The sequence below is a fragment of the Nilaparvata lugens genome, chromosome 3 (genome assembly GCF_014356525.2).
Source record: "Nilaparvata lugens isolate BPH chromosome 3, ASM1435652v1, whole genome shotgun sequence".
Lineage (NCBI taxonomy): Eukaryota > Metazoa > Arthropoda > Insecta > Hemiptera > Delphacidae > Nilaparvata > Nilaparvata lugens.
Window position 1 is genome coordinate 86328667 of NC_052506.1, and position 12928 is coordinate 86341594.

Consider the following 12928-nt stretch of genomic DNA (forward strand, 5'->3'; position numbering starts at 1 on the left):
ATACTGCATACGTTTGCTTGATTCAATGACTAAACCAACAAGCATTTGATAACAATTTCATCTATATGCTATCTTGATTTATTATCTTAATGAAAATGGAAAACTTTATAGCTAATAAAAGTGATGGAAGGAAAAACATGTTGAAGAACGATATGAAAAAGTAGAAAAATCTAAATGATTATTGAGAAAAATGCAAGAATATAATTTACTTTTTTTAAACATCAAACGGTTCCTGGGTGAATATTAAGGATAAATATTTCCTAGAAAGAAAAAGAAAAATCTAAGAGATAAATATTTCCTGTTAAGATATAGTCTGTAATTAAGAAATAGAAGGTGGCAAGGTGGTTGAGGGTCATTTCTGCCTTTTTCATTCAGTGTAGGCTACGCACTGCAACTCATCATAATTATTATGATTTTAGAAATTTTATACATTGAAACCATTGTCAACTCATAGTTCACCAATTTTGCAATCGAGATAATAGATTTTAGGAAGAATTTAAAGCGTACAATCTGATCATAAATTTTGAAAATTTTCTGATTCTTGTACGGCAATTATTGTGATAGCATGTTTACAGGTTCATTCCATACTTATCTATTCATATTCCTTGATAATGTTCCATCTTACGTTCCTTCAAAATGCAACAGCATCGGAAATAGAAGCAATACAGCGAGAGATGACTAAATATTAGGGAATGTTTCTCTTTTCTGAAGGATTATTATAATAACCAGAAGCTGTTTGAAAGAATGTCAATGAGCTGGAAGCTGTGCCAACACAATTGAGCATCTATTTTTGAACAATGCACCACAAAGCAGCTTTGAGTTTAGCGCTTATTACTTCACAAAACTGAAACAATAAATTCATTTTCATTATTCTGTTCAACCCGTATGAGCTTCAAATAATATAATCATCGTTTTGGAAATAATAATAATTTTATGAGAAGAAAGAAGCCTTCTGCATTATAATTCATTAGTCATTTTTAATTTTTACTTTAAGGCTGTGCAAAGGCTAAACATAAACTTTCTACTGGTGATATTTTTAAAGATTTTCGATTTGTATATCATCAAGCTATCAAAATGAAAAGGTGTTCTTAGGAAAACATTTTCTTTTTCTAATCATTAGTTTTTGAGATATGGTCGCCTAAAGTTTAAATTTTTGGGACAGAACATTTCAAATTCGGTAAGAGATAAATCCATGAGATTTAGAGGATGGATTCTTCATGCTATTGTTGATCTAGTGAAACAAAATTTTGTGAAAATATTAATTTTTGAGAAAGTTATTAATTTTACTAAAAATTACCAAAAATAACTCATTTTTGGTAAATCGAATAAGTTTCTCAAAAATTTATATTTTCACAAAATTTTTGCTTTACTGGATCAACGATAGCATAAAGAATCCATCCTCTAAATCTCATGGATTTATCTCTTACCGAATTTGAAAAGTTCTGTCCCAAAAATTTAAACTTTAGGCGATCATATCTCAAAAACTAATGATCCGAAAAAAATGTTTTCCTAAGAACACCTTTTCATTTTGATAGCTTGATGATATACAAATCGAAAATCTTTGAAAAATATCACCAGTAGAAAGTTTATGTTTAGCATTTGCACAGCCTTAAGACATTGGCTTAATACTATCAAAATTCGGAAAGGGAAAAGTTTTGGGCTAGGCTTGTTGGTCCTTTTCTAATCATTTATTTGATGTGTGTATTGTTAAATGTAAATGAATGAATAAATATAAAAATAATACCCCAAACCACTCTCCACAGAGCTGAAATTCAGTTTTAGTGACAGTTACTTTTTTATGAATGAATGAATGAATGAATTTTATTTGCCAAAAACAAAATACAAAAAAGCTTTAGAAAAAATAAATATAAGTATATGCTACTGCACTTAAACCAAGATACATAAATTTATTTAATTAGATATAATAACGAAATGATATCCTTTATATTATAAATAATAGTTATGAAAAGAAGATTTAATTTATGTTCACAAGCATAAGTACAGTAGGTGAGGCAAAAACACCGGCAAAAGGAAGATTCCTTGTGCGCCAGTGTGAGTCGTAAATCAGCTTAATCAGGGATGTAATATATAAACTTAAATTTAGCGTATGAAGTGTTCGAAAATATAATTTATAATATCAAGTTGATTATTGTATAAAAGTCAACGATTGGAAATAATTCAATTTCAGCCATGCCTCTATGGCTCTTTTTCTGTGTTTATTATTTCGGAAATTATTATGTGGAAATTCACTTTCTAGTATATTTATGAATTTACTGCTGATGTAGTAAATTTGCCTTCTAAGAAGAGCTGAGTTGGTGTTATATATTTCATATTTTCTTATTGTATTAGGTCTAAGATTATAATTATATTTGGTAATAATCTCAAGTTATTATGAACTGATGATGAATCTGTGTTCCATATACCCAACCCATTTATCATTATTGTATTGATTTATTCAATTAATTTAGGAGTGTTATTTTTTATTTTTTAATTTGACAAGTGTTTGCCATTATTTGTCAGACCTGGCAATGTAAGATGTATTTAATAAATATCAAATATCAACTTAGTTTCTTCAGGGCTACTTTTACATAAATGAAAATATTAATCTCAGTGGCATTTTAAATTATTTTGTTACAAGTTTCGGACATTAATGCCATTTTCATTTTCAAGTTTTGAAAATGTTGCCCGAAACATGTTGTGATAAAATAATTTAAAAGTGTACTGAGATTTATATTTTTATTTATATCAAATATATCATTACATGTAGGTATGAAAGTGAAAGAATTGAGTTATCATGGTATTGCCAATATATTGGGTCATTTCCCAAATAACAATACAAATTGCAAAAAAATAGAAAGTAGTCTAGTCGTTGCCAGTTACCATTATACATATCTAAATTTCAAGATAATTTAGATTTAGCACCCTACATTCTTCTATTAAATAATTGTCATAATGTTTATGGATTCTCTTTGACATATGAGTACAAACGTCTAATGCGACTAAAATAGATAATTAGAGGCAAGTTCATAAACAACATGAACTGGAACAAATGAGATTCTTTATTAGTTCATACAAAAAGTACATCATCAAAAATGATAGGGAGGGAAAAAATAAGATAACCCTTGTGCTATTCCTCACCCAAATTCGGATAAGGTTACACATAGTCCGAAACAGGTTAAGTCTTGTAGTTGTTCACTTTACAAAATTTTCAGTTCTTAATTATTTTCACAAAGTATGAGAGGAATGTGGAGTATGTACATGTTCCACGAGTGATTCACAGGAAGTAGGTTATTCCCTAGAATCCATATTCACATAGTATTCCCTACTCCCTATAGTCTAGTATTCTACTTACTTTACTTTACTTTCATTGGCGCTACAGTCCGATGTGGACCTTGGCCTCCTGCACAATTCGCCTCCAATCGTCTCTCCTCTCCGCCACATTCTCCCATCCTCTGATGCCCAAAACACGCAAATCCGCACTCACATCCTCAAGCCATCTCCTCCCTGGGCCTTCCTCTTCTACGCGTACCAATCATTTTACTTTTTAACAACTTATGCGGTAGTCTGCAGTGCTCCATTCTCTGGACATGCCCCAACCATCTCAAACGTTGCGCCTTTATAACTCGAACAATATCTTCTGGTCCCATGAAATTGGCAATCTCTTCATTATTTCTGATACGCCACCCATATTCTGTCCTGACTGGTCCCATGATACGCCTTACAATTTTTCTCTCAAAAACACGCAATGCTTGCTCTTCTCTACTAGTCAGCGTCCACGTCTCAGCACCATAGGTGGCCACTGGTCTGATCAGTGTTTTGTAGAGCCGCAGCTTAGACATGCGTGATAAGAGCTTTGACTTCATTAGTTTCATGTGGACAAAGTACGCCTTGTTTGCAGCTAAAATCCTGCTTTCCACGTCCGCTCGTACCTTGTTCTCACTATTGAGAAGCGAACCCAAGTACTTGAACTGCCTCACATTTTGAAGCCAAACTCCTCCCCCACATTCCAGATCACCAACATGTCTTCTTCTCTCGTTTGCTGACATCATAAGATATTTAGATTTTTCTATATTAATCTCAAGACCCAACTTCTTACCTTCATTTTTTAGAGTTTGGAGCATGTCAACCACACCAGCTTTGCTTCTTGATATAAGCACCACATCATCTGCGTACGCATATGCTTGCTTGGACTTAGTTACAATACTGCCGCTTGTCTGCAATGCTTTAAGAATAACATCAAGTGCCAGGTTAAAGATAACTGCCGAGAGTGCATCACCCTGCCTTACGCCTCTATTCACTCTAAATTCTTTACTTAACTTGTTATCTATTCTGACACAAGCTCTTGCACCTTCCATTGTGAGTAAGGCCATTTTTACCAACTTTCTTGGTAAACCACACCTGGTAAGTACTGTAGGTAACTGCTTCCTGTCTACACTGTCGAACGCCTGCCGGAAGTCAACAAAAACAATGTGCAAGTCTACATCAAACTCATAGCACTTCTCCATTGTCTGCCTCATTACAAATATTTGGTCCGTTGTCCCTCTGTTGTTTCTGAACCCACACTGAACTTCGCTGAGTTCTTCCTCTGCATATAACGTCACTCGCTTAAAAATAATTGTGGAGAAGATTTTATAGGCTATGTTGAGCAGTGTTATTCCCCTATAATTATTGCACCTGAGTTTGTCCCCTTTCTTAAAAATAGGACAAATTATTCCTCTTTTCCATTCATCCGGCATTTCCTCACTTACCCATATTCCAGTTATCAGTCTAGTATTCAGTGCACTATAATTCGATCTCTAGCATTCCATTGCATCTCTAACCATCCACAGTAACAGAGAGAGAGAGAGGGAGAGAGAGAGAGAGAGAGATACCATCGATAAAATAAAGTCCATTCACATTATCGACCGCCAGCAGTGGAAACAAAGTTGGAAATTTATTTTCTCGAAAAAAAGAGCTTGAAGAAACGAGTTGGCACTTCTCCCAAGATAAAGGCGACTTCGTTGGAAAGACTCACAAGACTTCCAAAAATATAGGTCATTTGTACAGAAGGACGGCAATGTATTTATTAATATCGTGGGGGAGTGATGAAATAACAATTCTGAATATTGAACGAAATGTGCCGAATATACTATTTATCCTATACTATTAAACGAGCAATTTCTGTTTATATGTGATTATGCAATTTTCTGTATGTGACCGGATCTCGAGAACGACTTTAACGATTCTCACAAAATTTGGTACAAAGTAGGTTTATGATAAGAAAATTCGATTGCATTAGGTCTCAACCCAGGGATAATTCGCTAAAGGACATTAAAAGGATAAATACGTCCTTGAAAAAACAGCTGGAAATTTTGTCGTGTGTCGACCCCGTAATGGAAGTGAGTGAGCGAGTCATGTGTGGGTTATTCCTCAGCTGATCTCACGAGAAGAATAATTCAGCAAGAAAAACTTATTTTTGTTTATTTCACTTCTTTTTTAGAAAACATTTTTACTTCACAAAGTCCAAAATAGTAACTGGATGCTGTTAGTGTAGAATAGTACACAGTATATTAACAAATATTGTAGCAAACATGGTATATCATTCTAAATCGAATTCATAGTAGGCCTATATCTATTTGTAATAATTGATGATGTGTTTGTTTTTTGAAGTGTGAATAAATTGTTATTTTGATGAGTGATAGTGGCTTAACCTAGATTTGGATTTGGAATGTAGTATAAATTTGAAAAGGGACTGTTTTGGGCATAAGCCTGTTGTGCCTCCTCATATAACTGTAAAAATAATTCTACGACTGAAAAAAAAAAAAATAAATATAAACTATAAATTCAATCTTTCGTTACAAACTTTCTATGCTTTTACACTCCAGAGCGAAGCTAGGTCCCCCGATATTTTATATTTATTAGAGAAACCGTTACATTCGATACAGTATGGCTAACTACACACACATCGATCTTAATTTGTAAAGTTCCGTTTAATCTGAAAATTCATAAGAACGGCAAAAAGTCGCAGGTCCAAAAATCTATGCTTGTTAAGCCAGTTATTTGATGGGTGTGTGTGCAGGGCTTATGACTGATGATCAATACATTTTTAGTTTTAGATTATATATTTAGTCTTCAGTTCAAGTTTCTTGATCATTTCTATAATCCAATTATTGCATATTTGAGTTTCAGGTTTTTAGTGTTTCGTAAGCCGTGTTCACACTCAACCAATGTTAGACATGCATGTTCGGCAAACATGTTTGTTGAGGAGCTCAGGGACAAACATTTTAAAATGTTTGGACAAACATTGTTTGTCAAACAAAAAATTACTGTTTTTCCAAACATTTTCATGTTGACAGCTGTAAAACAGCTGAAAACATAAACCCTGTTCTTCCCACTAACAATTTTTTTGTTTGGTGACGCGTCCACACTGGCCACGGGCAAACATTGTTTGTCAAACATAATAAAATTTGCTCAAACTTTTTCAACAAACATGATTGTCGAACATTTGCTCAGTGTGGACATGGCTGTAGGATTGCACATACTGTTCTCCATTATACCACGTGACATCCAAGTAAGGTATCGAAATACTGCACTGTAAGATATTGGCGAGATTATAATGATACTTATCCATAATGGAAACACTGGAATATTATAGTCTGCTACACATATTTATTTATTTATTTTTAAATTGCATACATGTTTCGACACCTATGGTCATCTATGTCAGGGCTCTCCAACCTACGCCCCGCGGATAGATTTTGTCCGGCCCACCGAGAGTTATTGCTACAGATTTTTTAAAATATATATCTAGCCTATACACATTTTTGACAACAACTGTGAGTTCAGTACTCTTCTCTTACTAGCCACTCCATTTCTTAATAAGTGTAAAATAAGCTGTAAACAAGAAGCGATCAACCATTGCGAGATATTACCTAATGGTCTGCACGGACTGTACATGTCTCTCTCAGAAAAAGACTATAAAAACATAAAAAAACCATGCTCAAGCTATGTTTTCTCTTCTTGGATCTACCTACAAGTGTGAGCAGACATTTTCAAAAATGAAGTTTCTTGAATCCAAATACAGATCTTCCTTGTCAGATGAACATTTGAAAACAATTTTAATGATCGGAACCACAAAGTTTGATCCTAAATGGGCGGACATTCTAAGTGGGAAAGAAATGTAATCTTCTCACTAAAAATAAGTATTCTCTTTTAGCTTGGTAACTTTCTGTAAATTCATGCATTGTCAAGTTTTCTTATGACCTTTTTACACTCAATAAATTGGACTTTGTATTGAAATGAAATGAATTGGTTTGTTTCTTCCTGTGTTTCAATTAAACTTACTTGAAACTCTTCATATTATTTTAATGGAAATATAATAATTTTAAACCCCCCAAATCCCCCGTCGTGCATCCACGTACATCCATGTTATTGGCCCTCTAAGCCTCCCAAGAATTAACAATGTGGCCCTTGGATAAAAAAGGTTGGAGACTCCTGATCTATGTCATCTCCAGTTGTCTAAAGATGACGCCATAGGTAGAAACATGTATGTTTTTCTTTAATAAATATGTGATATCAACCAATATTGTAGTGTTTTCAATATATAAATAAATTTGAAATACATATTATTTTACTGAAAAACAAAGTCCCTGTTAGTCTCTAAGACTACTTTTAACCTTTGTTACGTTTCTTTGGTTGGCAGTAAAAATTTAGAATAAATTTTGAATCACGTAACGAAATAAAGACTACTTGACTTACTATCTGGTATGGAAAGGAGACTCTTAAAAGAACAACATATTTGTAGAGAGAGATATGACTTTAATGGACCTGACTTTTGTGAACATTAGAAAATATATTTCAACTGACTAGTAAAATGATGACATCAGGCAACAAGCGATGACAAGACAAAACTACATAGACGAGAAAAGTGTACGATAATGTATATTACCATTACACATTAGTTTTTCAAAACTATTTTTTCGCCGATGTCTGATAATTGGAATTTCATCAGATAATTTTCTAATATCCACTTTGAAGGCTCATTCGAAGTAGAACTTACCAATGAAAATTACAGGAATTCTCAAGTTATGACAATAATAATAATTATAGACACAGTGGCACCAGTTATTGGCAACAGTCCCACAAGCTCGTTCTATTGAGCATTCTACATCTTTCCGTAAATACTGGCAAAGCTTTTGCAAAGCGTGTCACGTGGGAAGAGGAACGCTGGACTTTTTGGCAAACTCATCTAGAGCTCATTACAATCATCCTAAAATTCGCAACACAAATTAAAATTGCCAAGTATCATTAAAGTTCAAAGAGATCAATATTGAGACACCGATCTATGGTGCTTCTTTTCTACTAGTGTTATAATAATTTGTCTTTCAATTTATATTAAAAGAATTTAAGGAAATTATAACTTCCTTTAAAATTTGTGATATAATTAAAATGTAATACGAATAAAATTCACTTGCAGGAAATATAATGTCTCATAAACTAAACGCATTTGTGTTCAATAGAGATATTAATTTATTGTTGCCAGTTTTACATTTATTTTCATAGTTTTTAAAAGCTATTCCAAATCAAATGTGAATTTTCAAAGGCAAAACTATTTTTACTTTCCTTGCCCTATTAACATAGGTAAGGAAAGTATTATAGCTTTCCGAAAAAAATTAAGGTACCCTAATTTGTAAATTTCTATACGTTTCAAGGTCCCCTGAGTCCAAAAAAGTGGGTTTTGGGTATTGGTCTGTATGTGTGTGTGTATGAGTGTATGTGCGTCTGTGTACACGATATCTCATTTCCCAATCAACGGAATGACTTGGAATTTGGAACTTGAGGTCCTTACACTGTAAGGATCCGACACGAACAATTTCGATCAAATGCAAAGATGGCGGCTAGAATGGCAAAAATGTTGTCAAAAACAGGGGTTTTCGCGATTTCTCGAAAACGGCTTCAACGATTTCGATTAAAGTTATACCTGAAATAGTCATTGATAAGCTCTATCGACTGCCACAAGTCCCATATCTGTAAAAATTTCAGGAGCTCCGCCCCATCTAGGCAAAGTTTGATTTTAGATTCTCAATTATCAGGCTTCAGATACAATTTAAACGAAAAATTTCGAGTGGAAAAGATTGAGCATGAAAATCTCTACAATTAATGTTCAGTAACATTTTTACCTGAAATTTAAAATAAGCTCGAAATTCGAGAAAATGTTATTATTTCAATTGCAACTGTTGGCAACTGTTGATTCTGATTCATTCCACTATGAAGAGATAGCAGACCTCGTGTGTCTCCAGTCCTGTCACCAGCTGGCTTAGATCTTTGAATAGTAGACTTGAGATGCGCGGGAACACTAGCGTCAGGTGATAAATTTTCATAACGGAAAGGAAAGTTGTGTGAGTGCGCCACACCAGATTTTTAAACATCAGACATTTTTTCTTCATTTTATCATTTTCTTTCATTTTAAGTTGTAAATTGAAGTTTTACCAAGGGGAAAATACAACAAACTATTATATTTTACAAATACTATTGTTCTAAAGCTGGGTTTAAACCAAACTCATTAACAAAAATGTTAATAACTTAATACTTATAGATTTTATTAGATTGAACGGAACTTGACAAACACTATGTTCATCATGTGTATGATAAGTTATGTTCAATCTAATAGAATCTATAAGGATTAAGTTATTAACATTTTGTTAATAACTTTGGTGTAAACGCGGCTTAATGCATTTATTCTTTGTTACTCTTGTATGCCACACTTGTATTCTATCATTTCTAATAAATTCGAAAACTACTCTACATTAGGCATTTTGTTTGTTATATTTTCCAATGCCTTTCTTCCTATCCAGATTCTATCATAATAATATTCACCAATCTAAAAACACAGAGAAGAGATAGCATTAGTGCTATAAAAAATTAAACCCCTTTTTTAAATTGTTAGATTCTCATTTTTCATTTTTATTCAAAAGTAGCTCTAACGAAAAAATATCATAAAATCATAAGTGCTATCTATCTTTGAAGATAGCTAATAGACGCAACGTTCAAAGACATTTTACAGCTTCATATGCTACATCATAGTTTATGCTGTCTTTTCTCTAAACTCTATGCCAAAACTTAGCAATTCGTCTTTCATTGTCTGAGCGAAGTCAGGTCTAAGATTCAAGTCGACGGTTTGGCATTTCTCTTAATGTTTAAATGTTTATATGTTGCGCATTTACGGCGAAACGCGGCAATAGATTTTCATGAAATTTGACAGGTATGTTCCTTTTTCAATTGCACGTCGACGTATATACAAGGTTTTTGGAAATTTTGCATTTCAAGGATAATATAAAATGAAAAAGGAGCCTCCTTCATACGCCAATATTGGAGTAAAAATCAGACTATAGAATTATTCATCATAAATCAGCTGACAAGTGATTACACAGATGTGTGGAGAAGCCAGTCTATTGCTGTATTTCCATACGGTCTATAGTTTCAATCAGATACTCTTGTGGATGAGAATACTGCGTGAGTTCTACTGTTCACAGAACTACTAGTTCTTAGCTGTTCCTGTAATACCTCTCAAATTCTGGATGATCTCAGATAACAGACCCAATTTGTGAACGAGGGGATATCAGAGTGTGGAACACAGCTGAGTACGTGCCTTAGAAAGGACCATGAATAAGATACAATGTTGTGGAAAGCATGCAACCCAGGAGCAGTTCTAGCACTAGCGTGATATTAGCTTCCCAATACTCAACGGCGCATGCGTGATTAGATGTGTTTTTATTCTAGGCAATCTATTCAGTTCGTGCGCAGCAGCATCTCGGAACAAGAAAAATCGCATCTCAATTTGTCACCCTTTCCATCACGGCTAGTTAGGGAGTCTCATTCATCACTGAAGAGAAAACTGCAGAGAGAAAAAAGTGCTTTGCAACTGACGCAATAGAATAACAAGGCCCAGCTTTAGGTGCCACCTCTCAAGGGATTCCCCCTTCGATGAAAGATGGGCGCTTAGAAAACTTTTTCAGGAGGGAGAAACTAACCAGCTTCATCTTTGACAGACATCGAGTGAACCGTATTGTTTCGTATTTATAATTTATTTCAATAGAGCTACTTTAAAGATTTACTACAATTACTAGTAATTCATACCATCTAAACAATAGAATTACTAGTAATTCATACCATTTTTATACAATAGAATTACTAGTAATTCATACCATTTATACAATAGAATTACTAGTCCCCTCCTTGGGAGTACAACACCTTGTCGTTGGTGGAGGGGCTTGCGTACTCCTGCGACCCAGAGAGCTATGCCGGCGGTAGTGTAACTACCAGCAGGGCCACCCAAGCCGGACAGGTCGAAGGGTAGGAGGCAGACAAAGAAGTACTCCAAAGAAGGCGTCGTTGGGCTAATCCCCCACACGCTGGATAAACTCGGATTCAGAGAAATCAAATCAGCCTCGGAACAGGACCGGACTCAAGGACAAATAAAAGGAACAAGACTAAAATCAGATTCGGAACATGGAACGTGACTACTTTGAATGGAAAGGAGGTGGAATTGGTGGAGGAGATGAGAAAATACAGGGTGCAACTGATGGGACTGAGTGAGACGAAAAGGAAGGGCCAAGGGCAAGTGCAATTGGACGGAGGTTATTGTTTGAGATATTCAGGAGTGGATAAGACAAGACGAGCAGGAGAGGGAGTTGGAGTGGTGGTGTCGGGTGAGCTGGAAGGAAAAGTGACTGGATGGAAGGCGGTAAGCTCAAGGATTATGTATGTGGACTTGGAGATGGAAGAGACTGTTACAGTAATTCAAGTCTATGCCCCAACAGAAGATTACGACATTGCAGATAAAGAAGCATTCTATGAAGAATTACAGAAGGAAATGGATAAGGCACGAGACAGAAGTAGGCATGTTATCATAATGGGAGACTGGAATGGAAGAATAGGGAGTGAAGTGAACAGAGGACAAGGCTGTATGGGAAGGTTTGCTGGGGATAGAATCTTGAATGATAATGGAGAAAGGATCATAGACTTTTGCCTGGAAAACAACCTTATGATTGGAAACACTTTTTACAACCACAAAAAGATACACCAAATTACATATTCAGCTTTGGGTAGACAGGCAGAGAGTGTAATTGACTACATGGTGTACACAAGAAACACAAACTATGCTGTATGCGATGTGAAGGTCATAAGGGGGGCAGAGCTGGCAACGGACCATAAATTGCTTGTGCTGGACACAAACTTCAGTATCCCTAAGGCAAGGAAAACCAAGGCATATGTAAAGGTCAAAGTTGAGGAACTGAGGAAGCCTGGAGTTAGGGATGAGTTTTCCAGAAAAATGGAAGAGGAATTGACATGGCAAAATGAGGAATTGGAAAGAAAAGGGATAGAAGATATATGGAATGCACTTAAAACTACAATAAAAAGAGTTGCAGAGCAGGCATGTGGCAGTAGACAAATTAAAGGGCAGGGTAAGAAACGTACAAAATGGTGGAATGATGAGGTGAAGATCTTGTTAGATACAAAAAGGAAGCATGGAAAAGATATCTCCAAACAAGAACAGAGGAAGACAGAAGAGCATATGTGGAAAAACGGAACCAAGTGAAAGAGACTGTGAGACGGGCTAAAGCTGAAACTTGGGAGGAATTTGGCAAGGAATTAGAGGAAAATTTTCGTTTCAATAATAGAATTTTCTGGAATACAATTAGAGGCCTGAGACGAAAAATGGGTAAAAAGATAAGGAATATTGCCAATGAAGAAGGGAAGGTGATATCAGAGCCCAAGGAAATAGTAGCCACGTGGAGACTGCATTATGAAAAGAAGTTTGGATGGGAGGGGGATGAAGGTGAGGAAGTGCGGGATGGAGGAAGAGCAGAGGCACAAGAGGAGAATGATGAGATAAGCATGCGGGAAGTGGAAGAGGCAATAAAGGATATGAAGATTGGAAAGGCACCAG

The 12928-nt window shown here is 35.1% G+C and overlaps 2 protein-coding genes across 3 annotated transcripts in view; one reads left to right on the plus strand and one right to left on the minus strand.

Moving 5' to 3' along the window:
- LOC120350616 (probable phospholipid-transporting ATPase 4) overlaps positions 1-12928 on the minus strand; it is a 101420-nt gene that overhangs the window by 38486 nt on the left and 50006 nt on the right. The gene's annotated exons all lie outside the window — the stretch shown is intronic.
- Positions 11537-12577, plus strand: LOC111063460 (craniofacial development protein 2-like). The gene has a single exon (XM_022351153.2). It carries the CDS (start codon positions 11537-11539, stop codon positions 12575-12577), a length of 1041 nt encoding a protein of 346 aa, XP_022206845.2.

What these genes read in the sequence shown, in the direction of transcription:
- LOC111063460 (XM_022351153.2), top strand. Translation starts at nt 11,537, where the DNA reads ATGAGAAAATACAGGGTGCAACTGATGGGACTGAGTGAGACGAAAAGG.